The 12,624-nt window shown below is 35.3% G+C and overlaps 2 protein-coding genes across 2 annotated transcripts in view; one reads left to right on the forward strand and one right to left on the reverse strand.

Moving 5' to 3' along the window:
* The window catches only part of LOC108578520, an 11,950-nt gene extending 4,642 nt beyond the window's left edge, over positions 1-7,308 (forward strand). The window contains exons 3-6 of the mRNA XM_017941872.1: positions 3,894-4,096; positions 4,652-4,823; positions 6,342-6,491; positions 7,154-7,308. Coding sequence (XP_017797361.1) covers positions 3,894-4,096; positions 4,652-4,823; positions 6,342-6,491; positions 7,154-7,308 — 680 coding nt within the window. The remainder of the gene's footprint in view (positions 1-3,893; positions 4,097-4,651; positions 4,824-6,341; positions 6,492-7,153) is intronic.
* A 3,615-nt stretch (positions 7,309-10,923) lies between these two features.
* LOC108578508 (circadian clock-controlled protein-like) overlaps positions 10,924-12,624 on the reverse strand; it is a 16,824-nt gene continuing 15,123 nt past the window's right edge. Inside the window, exons 2-4 of the mRNA XM_017941859.1 lie at positions 12,154-12,534; positions 11,545-11,694; positions 10,924-11,072 (exon numbers count right to left, since the gene is read on the reverse strand). Of these exons, the coding sequence (XP_017797348.1) occupies positions 10,924-11,072; positions 11,545-11,694; positions 12,154-12,534 (680 nt within the window). The remainder of the gene's footprint in view (positions 11,073-11,544; positions 11,695-12,153; positions 12,535-12,624) is intronic.

Here is a 12,624-nt window from a genome sequence, read left to right on the forward strand (position 1 = left end):
AATTCTGTTGAGAAAATGGTCTTGAATATGAGAGGAGGAAATGAAGGCACGAAGCTTTCGCTGATTATCGGACAGCTCCTGCAAAACCCATTTATCCATTTTCTTTGTCCTGCCTTTGTTTTGTAGATGGCATAAGGAAATTGGTGAAACGCTGGCAAAAGTGTATGGATTGTAATGGTTCTTATTTTGAATAAGTATGCTAACTCTTGGTGAAGTTGTGATTATTGAAATTCAGGTGATGATATTTGGTAATCGTCTTAAATTGAAACTGAAGTTAGAGCAAAAATACAAACATAAAAATGCAATTCTTCTTTTGTCAAATTTTGACCATAATCTGCACCACGAGTGTCACTGTATGCTTGATGTTGATCGAAGTACTTCTCACCATTGTCGTCCAGTGCTTTTTACTACTTCTTATACATAATGAGTGGATACCACGTAAATAGAATATTGCATTTTTAAAATCGATAAAGTCATGGAATCATTTATGTGTTATTTATACAATTATGATTCATTTATGCGTACTACATTGAAGTTGTTGGGGATTGGGTTTATGACATGGACGCCTGTTTACGCTATTTTTGAATGCGCCCCTTTTTTTCTTCGCGTTAATTAATTTTTCTTTCAAATTGGCCACGAAGCCCAGGAAGCGTTTTATGGCTGCAGAAAAATAAATTTTCTGCGGGCCACATACCTTCCCGGTGCCCACTCGTGAACATTCAATAGACATTGACATGTCATAAAACCTTTCGCGTCTCCTTGACCGCCCAAAGTCCCGTTACGAGCGGGCTACCCTTGGGCCTCACTCCCCCGCCATCGCGACACACCACCACCCTGTCAACTTGGAAATTTCAGGGTGGGCGGTATACTCGCGGGCCAGAGAGGACCGTCCAATGGGGTAGACCCGTTTTCATTGGCGGAGACCACCACCTTATACCCCTAAATCTTTTTATAAATAAGCGCACCAACGCGGCGCACATCAGATCAAAAAGGGAAAATAGACAAACACCACATAAACTACCAAAAATAAAGTCTTTTTCTTTTAACACATTAAAATACGTGCAAACTCTAAGTCACCACGACTTCATACCAACAAACAACCCGCACCACGAACCAGCGACAATCCTGCGCCACCACTCTCGAACATACCGCTTGTTCGAAGCGCAAGACGCAACAGAAGTAAATGAAAATCAGAAAGAGGTACAGTGGCGGACAAAAGCAATCGTATACCCTTTGAAATAGAACAACTTTCTCAAAATTGAACCAAATGACTTGCGTTTTTTGAGAAGTTAGAAGAATTGTTTACTAGATGTCGTGTAAAAAAAAAATTTTTGAAAAATTGTAATCGATCGAAATTGCAAAGAAAAACAGTGAACGTCGCTTTTTACAAATTTTTTATCTAAGCTCGTAATGAAAATTTTTAAAAATGCAGAAACAAGCGACACGTATCGAAAGATGTGAGAATCTTTAGATTTATTACAGTTATAGGCCGAAAATCATGAAAAGCTGCTATTTTCACCTAACCGTTTGTAGCTCATAGCAACATTAGAAATAATGTAGTATAAACTTAAGAAATTTTGATTTATCTGTAATTAGAGCGTTCAGAACGTGACTGAAATTATTTATAGACTGGCCTAATAAAAAATAAAAGGAAATTTACGCGTGGACAAATTTTTTTATCTAATTTTAGCTAACTGTTAGTAGTTTTCTATATTTACTTCTGCTTATGTTCGTATTTTTAATCATATTAATTTGATAACTTTGTGTAATTTGTAGCAATGTCAATAATGTGACGTTTTGTTATTTGGTATAATTTTTTAATATTAATTTAATGTCCAACGTTAGGTGATTGGGACACACAATTCTTCTTTGTATTTTAAAATATGCAACATGTAGTAGATATCATATCACAAAATGCTAAAATTCTTTGAATTGGTGGTTTAATCAAAACGTCCGATTAATTGAATCTTTTAGTGGAATGATGTCACCTGCTAACGTAATCCCACGAGCTTAGCACGAGTGTAGCAACGTCAAATCGATTTAAATACTAGAATTGCAATTAGCAGTAAAATTCTTACTAGAAGAAGAATTCTGAGAATTTGAAAGGAATTCTTTTTCCAATCTTCAGACTCAGACAAATACATATAGTTACATGAATAAAATACTATTGCTGGTTAAATTCCAGTATTAATTCAAAATAATAAAGCTAAAGTATCACAATATTACAGTACTGAAGTATCAATAAACTTCTTTGCTTCTTTTACTTTTAAGAGTTTCTTCAAAAATTACAATACTAACACGTTCACTGTCCAAAAAGTATAAATACTTTTGATAAAATAAAAACTACCAAATTATTTCACCTATTTCAGGATAGATTCTTTACATTTAAATGTCACTGTGTAACTTATTTTATTTAACTAATTTTTAGAACAATGCAAATATAGACTTCTTGCTATATGAAGAAAACCTATTAAACAAGTTCAAACTGCCTTGAGTTATACTACTGTATTCAAATATTTCAGGACAAATGGAGTAAAATATAAATTACTCAGCAATATCTATTTGGCTGCCTTCAATATTGTAGCATCGCTGGAACTCGATTTCTAGGATGGTTTTTAGCTCATTTAGCGAATTTTGTTTTGATCAGCGACTCCACAGTGAAAGTTTCAGTCTGGAATACAGGAAAAAGTTGTACGGTGCTTGCTCAGGTGAATAGATACAGTGCTTGCGGGGTGGTTAGTCGAGTTTTTGGTGAAAAATACGAGCATCAGTATCAAACAATAAGCTGGTGCAAAACTCATTAATTATTTTCTCATAAATCTGGCCGTTTTATGTCGAATCACGCGAACGCCTCATGACACTCAAGTATTAGCTCTTCCTGAAAGTTCCCGCAGTTTCAAGCTTTTCATTTTGAGAAAAGTTCGTTAAAATTAAACATTTTTATTGAAAATAATTTCCATAATGTTCGATATACTTTTGCCAACTTATTACAAGAACATTAATTCCGTTTATACAAAACTCCGGATCTCTAAGAGAAAGAAACTACCGAAAGGCGTTTTCAATATCCTCCTGTTTCCCAAATCGTTTTTCTATAAGGAAATTGTCAAGTGAGCGGAAAACGTGAAAATCAGGAGAATATGGGGTATGATATAGAACTTCAACACCCAGTTGGTACAATATTTGTGCAGTTGTGTTTACTACGCGCGGTCTGACATTGTCATGCAAAAGAATAGGGACTTCTTTGTTGACCACAGTTGGTTGCTGTACCTTCAGTGTTTGGTGGACAATCTCCAATTCGTTACTGTATGCAGCGATAGTGGTACCCGGTCTTAGAAAACAATAGTGAATTAATTTCGAAGCAGACCACCAAACTGTGAACGTGATATTTGTCGGGTGTAAACTACGTTTGCCTCGAGGAGATTTATTTGCGTCTTTCTTTCTCTTAGAGATTCGGATTTGTATGTACACAGAATCAATGCTCTTGTGATACACTGGCAAAAGAGTATGGAACATTATAGAAATTATTCGAAATAAAAATATTTAATTAAAATGGTGTTATATTTTTTCAAAATGAACGGTTTAAAATTGCGAGAATTTTCAGGATGACCTAATAGTACTGTTCGTTAACTGTTTAACCAAACGATAGGAGTGTATCAAACCATGATAATCGATAAACGAGTTTGTCCTGAAACTTTTTGAACAGAGTAGTATAATCCAACTTTCAATCTTTAATGCTCGACTTACTCAACGCACCAGAGCATTTACATAACGTTCAACCATATTATACATTCTACAATCTCTTAATAACACGCTGTATCCAATTCTACCAACCCACCCAAGGCAACTCTAACAGGTGAACAGTTAATCCAGTTTCAATTGCTCAATTGTCACAGCGCCTTACATTAAGCCGTGCAAGAAGAGCGATCCAGATATCAACAAATGCATCGTCCGATCGATTGATCAGCTTCGTGATAAATTATCCTCTGGTATACCGGAACTGGAAGCACCTGCCATTGAACCTCTTCTTCTCGAGCAAATTCGCCTGTCGAGAGGACCAGTCGGCGCGAGGCTTGACGTCAATCTCACAGACTTGCAGGTAAATTTTCAGCACGAAACGGGAATGTTCCCTGTCGATTATGCTAATAATCGATCGAAAATGAATGTCGATAATGAAATCGATGTTTTTATGATTGCCTGATTTCTAATTTCCCCTATTATTTTTCTTTTTCTTGCTTGGAGAAGAGGAGAACGGAAAGTTGTCAGGTTTTTTGATTGTTCTGATATTTACATTGCAGGTTTGCTAATTTTTGTTTCGGAGGACTGAAGAGAGATAAATTGTTTTCGCGTGGAATTTCAAAGATTCTGGGATTTTTAAATATTGCATTTAAAACGACGAAGTACGAATAATTAGCTTTTAAAATGTTTCTCGCATTTCTTTTGCAAGTTTCTTGTTCCTGCGTGGTGGTTGAACGCTTGTGAAATTTTTCAATATTTTAGATTGCATCGAGTCGATGAAGCAGTAGAAATTAAATTTTATAGAGTTTCCCGCCTTTTTTCCTTCCTACGTTCTTCGCAAGTTTCTTCTTTACTTCAATATTTATTGAAAGAAAAGGGTTCATCGATTTTATTCGTTTCATTGTGACGCAAACAGGTATCTGGACCATCTACGTTTAAAATTCGCGACTTTAAAGCGGATGTCGATAATGTGGTGTTCACATTCAAGGTCAGCTTCGACAGGTTGAATTTCCAAGGAAAGTATCAGATCGATGCGAGAGTGCTTCTGTTGAAGTTGACGGGACAAGGAGATCTCACTGGGAGCTTCCGTAAGACATTAACAAATATTTTGAAGAAGTTTTGAATCAAATAGAAAATAAAGCTGGTCCGTTTTATTCTACTATTAAATTTCGTGGAAATATAAAGTTGGTGCATATGAAACGTCATTTTTTTAAATGAAACTTTAGATACACTGTGTTTCTTCAAAATATAATATATTTACCTCTCATACGCTCCTCGGGTGAAAATTCAGGTCTCTTTCCAGATCCTGTACTATGTTTCATTTCTGAATGTGTTGTAACTTCGTGTATTTGAAATTCACAAATTTAACTAACTTTAAATGAAACGTAGTGATTACTAATAACATTAAGCAAAATATAGAGGATCTCACCCGAGGATCTCTGTGTAACTATTTCTGAGGAACGTATGAGGATTAATTAAAATAATTTCCACAGGATTCTAGACACTTTTCCCAACAATTACAGTGAATGTGAAAAGTATTCGTACACCGTATAAAACAGAATAACATTTTTAAAATTGGACCAAACGACTTGAGTTCTTTAGAGAAGTTAGAAGGGTTAGTTTACTAGATGACGTGTCTAAAATTTTTTGAAAAAATTGCAATTTGTGGAAATCGCGAAGAAAATTGTGAAGGTCACTGTTTACAACTCTTTTATCTGAGCTTGTAACGAAAATTTAAAAAATACGTCTTGTAGATCTATGTGAATTATACACATGCTGAAAATTTCATCGAAGTCGTTTTCCCAAGTCGTTTGGCCCTATTTTAAAAAAGTTATTCCGTTTTATAGGGTGTACGAATAGTTTTCACATTCACTGTAACTAGTTTCGTTATTTCAAATTTATAAAAATCATTAGTCTCTGAATGAAAAGAATTGTTTGAATGCTTCTTTTACAGTGTCTCCATTTCGGAATAAATTATTTGTTAAGAAAATTGTTCAGGTGTTTGAAGAAACGGTTGTCTGTTAGAGAAAAGTCAAGTGAATAGGGGACGATGTGACAAAATTTAATATTCTTCACCGTGAATTGTTTTCAATAATTCTTTTTAAAGCGTTATCATGAATGGTCTTATCTGGCCTCCCTCTTGACTCTTTTTCCAATGAAAAGTCACGAATCTTGAATTTTGCATACGAACGTTGAAGTGTCCTTACATTTACATAACCTTCTCCAAATGTTAAATTTATATTTTCAGCAGTTTTTATTGTAGCTTTTCAAGTTTAAATTTATGTAAAAATATTACAAGTACATCCCGATTATTTATCACGTCAGATAATAATGTCCAAAAAATTGTATCATGAATTTGTTTACTATTCAATAGACATGTAGTACAGCAAATTTCTTCTTCTTGACTAGTGTGTGTAAAAATTTATGTTCGAATAAAACTGAATACGTCAATTTCAGCTGTTGAAAAAATGTCATTTTATTTGCACCACATTCTTATTATTACTTCTTTAAAATTTTCACTTTAAAAAATAATCGAGAAGACTATTTGTAAATTAAAAAAGTGTTGTTTGTCCTTGTCACTAATCAGATTTATTTTTACTTTTAAGACGACTACGATTCAGACGTCATTCTAAGAGCACGTAAAGTGTTCAGAGACAACGATACCTACCTGAATTTCGAGAGAATGAAGGTGAAGCTCAAAATCGGCAGGACGAATCTTCATCTGAGCAATTTATTCGGCGGTGACACGGTTCTTGGTGAGTCAATTCTTTTTTCAAACACTAAATAATTATCGTAGGGACTCGTAATTAGTAATTATAATTCCAGTTTGAATTGTTTTTCGTAAACGAATTAAACGAGTAACGAGTAATTTAAACAAAAATTTTCTTCATCTGTGAATAATTTGTATAAAAATGTTATTAACGAGAATACTTTATTAACGGACTTAAACTCTTTGATATCTAATACGTGATAAAATATATTGTCAGTGAAGTTATCATTGTGTAAAGTAGCTAAAATATAAATTCAGAAAGAAGACAAACAGCATTGAAAAAAATTAGTGTTTTTGTTAAAGTTATCAGCAGATGAACTCATATGTCAATAAAGTCTATCTAGGGCAATAAAGAAAAGATTATTATTTCTAAGAGCTTTTCTAGAAGTATTAAATTTAAAGAGTTCCAAAATTGCCGGGCAATCAACAATTTGATTAATAATTTTGAAAATAGACAATAAATTGCTTGAAAGTGAAAATATGCAATATATTAAGAATATTTTCACAATTGTGGCATGTTGTTGGTATTTGTTTATCAATCTTACCAGGAAATTAATTTAAAAGGTCCATTTCGTCATCAAAAATTTTTAGTAGAATTCACTTTCTGCTTTGCAAGATATGTTAATTGCCTTCTTTTATTTAACTCAGCCGCCGCCAGCCACGAGCTGTTGAACAATAACAACAACCTAATTTTGGACGAAATAACACCGGTACTGGAGACATCTTTGGCAGAGCTGTTCACAGACGTGGCAAACAAGATAACGAAGTCTTTCACGTACAAAGAACTCTTTCCAGACGATTAAATTGATTTCTGTAGAGGCAGCAATTTTTCCAAATCGACGTTTCTATATTTGTGAAAAATCAGTTTTGGTAGTCCTCTAAAAGATTTGTCCTTTTGATCGTTGATACGTGAAAACTGTTTATAATTAAGTAAGAAGAACAAGTCTGAGATTGTAATTTTTGGAAAATTTATTGTTTGTTTACAAACCAAACAGATATACCTGTGATTGTAATTCGAGATGAACGGAGAAACAGGGTTGGATGCTAAATGTAAGGTTTAGGTAAAGTAATTTGTATAATTTGTTATTTGTATCTATATATACATATATAACAGATAGTTAATATACAGCGTGAGTCACGTAAAACAAGCCTCCTAATTATCTTCACTAGCTATGGTGATACGAAAAAATTTTTATACGCAACTTAAATGGTTTCAAAGGGTGAATAAGATGGAAGAAATATTTTGTTATAAATGTCATTTTTTTTATTCTGTTTAAGGTCACCTATGTTTTTTTACATGAATCAATATCTACTTTTCTATTGTGTGTTGTAGCAGACATTGATGTGCATAATAATATAACCATAACCATATCCTAACCTTATTCTACCAATATGATTAATGCGTATAGTGGCTTTTAGTGAGCAGAGAAGAAACTATTTTACAGTTATAAACAAGTGAATTTCGTCGGTGCTATTGATCGTAATCTGAGCTTGTTGCGACTTGTCAACTAGTTTTACATTAATGTAGTATCGGGGCCTCCATACCCAAATAGGAAAACCGACAAGGGGCAATAGCGGGGGAGTAGTTGGCGTAGCGCGCATAGCCTCGGCTTGCTAAGCCGAAGGTCCCGGGTTCGATTCCCGTTAGGTCCCTCAGTATTTTTTCCGTTCGTTCCTACAAATGGGGGGCTCAGCCGGGATGGAGGCATCTACGGCTACACGAAGCCAGGAGGTGTGCGATGAAAACATGTTGGGGGTTGCACGTCTCCCAAAAATGTGTTGTTTCGGCTGTGTGCCACTGTGTGGGGGAGTGCACCCGAAAGTGTTGAGTTGAGTTGTGTTGCACCGAGGACATTCTAGGGCGAATGTTAGTTCAGGATGGCCGAGTGTAGTATCGGGGCCTCCATACCCAAATAGGAAAACCGACAAGGGGCAATAGCGGGGGAGTGGTTGGCGTAGCGCGCAAAGCCGAAGGTCCCGGGTTCGATTCCCGTTTGGGTCCCTCAGTATTTCTTCCGTCCGTTCCTACATTAAGTTGCTGCATGAGTTCTGTCCGCTAGAGTACCTACGTCTTCTACAAATACGACTTTCGTATACAGTTTGTACTTACCTCAAACTATGTATTTCCCATTGTTATTTATAACTTTTTCCCATCACTGTGGAAGTTGCATTATGCCTCTTTTATAAAAATCTTGGGATTTATCACTAAAAAAACTGTCTATTGCACTTTTTACGTCCTCGAAAGTTTTAAAGCTTTTTCCATTCAAATTATTTTGTAGTGCCCGGAAAAGATGAAAATCTGTTGGTGCCAGATCTGGGGAATATGGTGGGTGTGGAATAAGTTCCCATTTCAAGTCCGAAATTTTTTGTGACGGTCTCTTAATTTGCAGTTGCTGTTGTACTCTTTCTACTCGTTGCAGCCTCTTTTAGGCTCTGGAATGACTGTCAACATTGACGGATCCGTCGAAGCGATAACACGAGCAGAGTGTTTATATAATAGAAACGAAAAAGCGGACAGAACTTATGTAGCAACGTAATACATTAAAGTAAGTAAATGCAATCTAAGTTCTAATTGACAAAATAATGTATGGGTATTGCACTCTGTTTACGTTATACGTAGAGGCTTTCGGATTAAAGTTACGGGACGTGTATGTCCCACCGGGAATCAGGAGTAAATATTTATGGAAATTGGAATATACGTCATCACTATTTTTTTAAATATTTTTACTATTCTATATTATTTGCGTGGTAATGATAGAATGTCAAGGTTTATTTTATTATGGCAAAAAAGTACGCGGACGCCGAAGTGGCAGGTTTTTGAGTAGCACTGTCAAAGCCTCGAGAACTCACAAACAGGTACCCACGGAAGATATAAGATTTGGATCATTTTCCAATGTTTAACCATATTATTTTTACGTAAAATGCAATGTATATCTCTACTGTAACAAAAGCAGCAACTGTTTTTACAATTATCACAAAGAAACAGGATTAAAAATGTAGTTTAAGTACATGTTTGTGTTGTTTTCTATATTTCCGATCAATGCTGGAAAAAATTACCCCAAAGTTCTGGTGGGACTCCTTCGTCCCGTACCAGAAATCAATGATTTTCACGCATTCCAAACGAGTTGCCTCCCAATCCGAAATATAAAACAGACTATTTTAACCCTAAAAAAAATTTTACAAGTTTAAAGCACCCTCTAAAATTTTAAATCAAATGTGAAACTTCTTTTCATTTTGTACCATTTCTTCCATTACAAAAATTTGTCGTCCACCTTATTCACCCTTTGGAACCGTATAAAGTATGAATAAAAATATTCTCGTACCTACTACCATACCTAGGCAAATTAATTAGGTGGTCTGTTTTACGTGGCCCACCCTGTATATAAGCAAGTACTAGCTTTTAAAGCGTTTGGATTTTGGGGAGGCTTTAAAATAAATTATGATTGTACATTGTTAAGTATTGTAATGAAATAAAGGTGAAATATATTTGCTTAAGTTATATTTATTCAATGCGTCGTAATAGTTTGGAATAAATCACGCTGTAATAACAAGAAATGCAAGTAACAGATAATTGGAACAACGAATATAAACGTGTAAAATTTTATTCTTATTCGTCGAACAACTTTTCGTCAGTCAATTTGATCACTGGGATATTCTTTTCAACGTAACCTTTAAATTAACAAATTTATAGTTCTCTCACTGGTTTCTGCCAGCAAGAACGATAACTTGAATAGTATTATTAACACGTCCCATAAGTAATGCGATTGAAATAAAAATAAAAACGAGTGCCCTATTATAAAAAATGGTCCTCTCTGAAAATTTATCAACATACCTTATTACTCCTAAATATACACTAACAGTAACAGTTTTACAACAAACTACAATGTCTACTAAAAAATCTACAAAAAATTATTTCTCATCTTTCAATAATAATAATTGTGAATGTATTATACATTATCGACCAACGTTTGGGATCACCTGTCAATTTTCATCAATATGGAATCTGCTACTAATTCGTTGAAAAATTCTTAAAGTTGCAAACTATCTTCTGGAAATTTTTGTGTAATTTGCAATGCACAGTGATTCCAAATGTTTAGCCGGTAGTGTATATATTTATATAACAAAGTTTCTATTACGACTAATTAATCAATAATCAAAAAATACTGAAAATCCATTTCACTTCTCTAACTTACCTCATCACGGTAATTCATACAACGACAAAATAGCAAAGATTACCGTGATACACTCTCCAAGTGAAAACCATCTATCCATTTGCCAAGCAATTCTAATCGCCGTTCAATATTCTAACGCTCTCATCAGTAACACTAAGCTGCGTCTAACAACAAAAATACTTTCCTTCTCATTTTGAATGCACTCTACAATTACTTATGGGATCACCTATGCATAGTAATCGTGGACTAGGGAAGCAGGTCCTCCTTCGTGAGTGCCCCTAACGCTCTGGCGGCCAACGCTCTGCTCACAGTCGCCGCTGTGTCCTCGATAATCGGGCTGGCGATGTCCAGAACCAAGCGTGGATTCGAGTTGAAGAACGTCGCCGCTGCTTCAGCTGAAACGAAGAAATGAGACGGAAATGTGAGAAAGAGAAAGAAAGAGAGAGGAGGAAGAGGGAAGGAAAGTTTGACAAAAGATTTCCAGATGGTGATTCTTTTGAAAGATTTCAGGTTGTTAGGTCAAAGAAGGGGAAAACGAGGGTATTCGAGGGGACGCTTTGAATAGCTAAAGAGGTCGTGTATGTGTGAGATGTTTTTAAGATTGAAGAAGATTTATATGGAAATTGATGCTTTATTCTGTACCTACTGTAATTGAAATTTTAAGGAAAGATTGTACATTTGAATAGAAAATTTTTCTTATGATGGTTAAAATTTGGTAAATGCTAGTTCGTTAGAGGTTAATAATTGGTTAATTAACGAAGTAGGTACATTTAGAATTTGATGGATTGAGAAATAAATGTAGTTTACTTTATTTGGAAATTAGAATATTGAGGAATGTTCAAGAAAGAATAAACGGAGAATATTTACCAGCTACTGTGTGCTGGGAAGGTGCTTTTAGCTTGATGTTTCCGTGTCCAACGCGAATTTTCGTCACGAGCTTGTCGATATCGATCCTCTGTACGCCTTTTTTGTCTGTGACTTCTTTTCCCTGCGCGTTTACTCGCACTTCGGTGTCAGCTACAGCAAGGAATTAGGTGTAAAATATAAAATTCGAGAAATCAAAATCAAGTTTAAATTCGGGCATTTGAAACTTAGAGAAGTCGAGAATTAAGGAACTAAGAAATTCAAGAATTCGTAAATTTAGGAATCCAATTGTTCAAAGATTCAAAATCAAATTCACAGATTCAAATTCAAAGATACAAGTACAAATTCAAATTCAAATCAAATTTAAATGTAAATACAGTTCTTTAATTAAACATCAATATAAATTGCAATTATAGAATTTAATTAAAATCAATTTAACTTACAGTTGAATTTGAATTAAATTGGAATTTTTATTAATTTCAATTATATTCAAGAATTACAATTACAATACTCTACTTCCAGCAACTCTGCAGGTTGTTGCAGCTTTTTGCACCTTTTACACCAACGCCAATTTAACAAAAACCAAATACACTCGACAACCTAAATACTCACTGAAATTTCCCTTAAAACTACCAGCTCCGTTCAACGGCAGCAACAGCAATCTTCCCTGAACGTCGTAGTCACCGTTCACATGAATATGCGGCAGCTGAACCTTCAGACTGACAGACAAATCGTTTGGATTTGATTTCAGATCATCGATGACGAAGTTGGTCGCGCCGTACACCCGAATCTGACTCATGTTCGCCTTGATCTTCAACGCCTCCAGGTTCCTGTCTACCGTCAACGACGGCAGGAACAAAGGGTCCAATGCTGGCAGCTTCAACGCGGGGATACCTTGGGCCAGGTACGGCGTGATCGCGTTCAATTGCTTCAACACGCATCTGTCGTATTGTGGAAGGTCGGTGGTTCGCGGACAGGACTGCACACCAGGTGCTGCAAAGAAGAATCGACGCTTTAAGACGATGACAATGAACGTTTCTCCACAATGGCGGATGTTAGAGAAGGTTTTTTTTTTTATGTGAG

The sequence above is a fragment of the Habropoda laboriosa genome, unplaced genomic scaffold, assembly GCF_001263275.1.
Source record: "Habropoda laboriosa isolate 0110345459 unplaced genomic scaffold, ASM126327v1 scaffold38, whole genome shotgun sequence".
NCBI classification, from domain to species: domain Eukaryota; kingdom Metazoa; phylum Arthropoda; class Insecta; order Hymenoptera; family Apidae; genus Habropoda; species Habropoda laboriosa.